At 42.0% G+C, this 1,938-nt stretch overlaps 1 protein-coding gene across 1 annotated transcript; it reads left to right on the top strand.

Moving 5' to 3' along the window:
- The first annotated feature begins 494 nt into the window (after window positions 1-494).
- LOC134375272 (olfactory receptor 5B12-like) lies at window positions 495-1,448 on the top strand. Its single transcript, XM_063093577.1, has one exon. It carries the CDS (start codon window positions 495-497, stop codon window positions 1,446-1,448), a length of 954 nt encoding a protein of 317 aa, XP_062949647.1.
- Window positions 1,449-1,938: the final 490 nt, after the last annotated feature.

Genomic DNA, 1,938 nt, shown 5'->3' with positions numbered 1-1,938 from the left:
TTCAGATATTAAAAACAGGTTGGTGAAGGGTCTATCAGAAAGAGAAAATGCACGGGATGGGTCTCATCAGCACCCTATACCAAAGAATGACCAAATGTTTCCTGCACTTTGCTTTCTGTTGGTTAAGCTTTCTGTGTATATTTTAGACAAGAGTGCTTGCAAGGTATGGCAAGTGGTAACAAAGAGTCCTGTGTGGTTTCATGTGATGGAGTATACCAAACACCAGGCAAGCTGAAATAGCCCCAGAGTCACAATGCAGGTCGCTTGTGGCAGCCATGATCAGCAGAGGTATTCCAGTGCCCATCTATGCCACTTCAGATGAGTGACCCCATTCAGCCCACCCCTACCCAGCATTTGGTCCAGTTTCTTGCACTGGACCGGAAGCTGACACACATGAGCAAGAGACCCTAGCCTCGCTTCCCACGACACTGTTGAATTAGCATAATTTTGTGTTTTCTTATCTGGTCATAGGTGCCTCTCATAATAATTTCCACATGAGTTTGATGGAGAATATTTCAGAGGTGACGGAATTTATACTTGTGGGGTTAACAGATGCCCTAGAGCTGCAGGTCCCTTTATTTATTATCTTCAGTCTCATTTACTTCATCACTCTGGTTGGGAACCTTGGGATGATCATGTTGATTCTGCTGGACTCCCGGCTCCACACTCCCATGTACTTTTTTCTCAGCAACCTCTCCCTGGTGAACTCTGTTTATTCCTCAGCTGTCACTCCCAAGGTGTTGGTGGGGTTTCTCACCGGAGATAAGATCATTTCCTACAATGCATGTGCTTCCCAGATGTTCTTCTTTGCAGCCTTTGCCACTATTGAAAGCTTCCTCCTGGCCTCAATGGCCTTTGACCGCCACACAGCAGTGTGCAAGCCACTGCATTATACCACCACCATGACAAGTACTGTGTGCATCCTACTGGTCACCAGCTCCTATACCTGTGGACTTCTGCAATCTTCCATCCATGTTGCCTTCACTTTCCATCTATCCTTCTGTCGTTCCAATGTGATTAATCACTTTTTTTGTGACATTCCCCCACTACTGGCTCTTCCTTGCTCTGATACCTATACAAATGAGCTTGTGCTCTTCATATTGGCAGCATTCAATGTCTCTTTCACTCTCTTGGTTATCTTGAGCTCTTACCTGTTTATTTTTGTTGCTATCCTGAGGATGCATTCAGCTGAGGGACAGAAGAAGGCCTTCTCCACCTGTGTGTCACACCTTACCACAGTTTCTATCTTTTATGGGACAGTCATCTTCATGTACTTACAGCCAAGTTCCAGTCATTCCATGGACACAGACAAAATCGCATCTGTATTCTACACCACAGTTATTCCCATGCTGAACCCTCTGGTCTACAGCCTGAGGAACAGAGAGGTCAAAAGAGCATTCAAGAAGGTTGTTGGAAAAGCAAAGACTTCATTGGCCTTATCCTATTAAATATAAATTTTTTGCAAACTATGCAAAACTCCTATCAGACTTCTAGTATCTAAGGATATTTTTTAAATTTTAATTATTTCTTGTCTTTAATTTCTCTGAGCAGTTTCTTCATACATGACTCTGTTCTATTCATGTTTTAGGAATATAACAAGGTTAGAGGTAATTTTGAATGTTTTTTTTTTCACCAGAAATAGAATGCCACTTCTATTTTAAGATCAAGATTATAATCCTGGTTACCACAGGATTCAGCACTGCACCATTCTATTGGTGTAAAGTGCTTTGCAGGTAAACCTCATAAGTGTATGACATCAGAGATACATTTTCAATTCCTAGAATTCAAAAGAACTTCCTGATTCTTGTACACAGCATAAAGCCATATTTCTCAGACATTAGTGCTCCGAAGAAGCACCCTAAGAGATTTTTGAAATGCAGAATCCCATGATCCAGGATCGCAGATAATTTGATATAGTACACTTGTGGTAAAATCCAG

Source organism: Cynocephalus volans, chromosome 4 (assembly GCF_027409185.1).
Source record: "Cynocephalus volans isolate mCynVol1 chromosome 4, mCynVol1.pri, whole genome shotgun sequence".
Lineage (NCBI taxonomy): Eukaryota > Metazoa > Chordata > Mammalia > Dermoptera > Cynocephalidae > Cynocephalus > Cynocephalus volans.
Note: the sequence above shows the minus strand (reverse complement) of the source record. Positions and strands in the feature narration are given on the sequence as shown.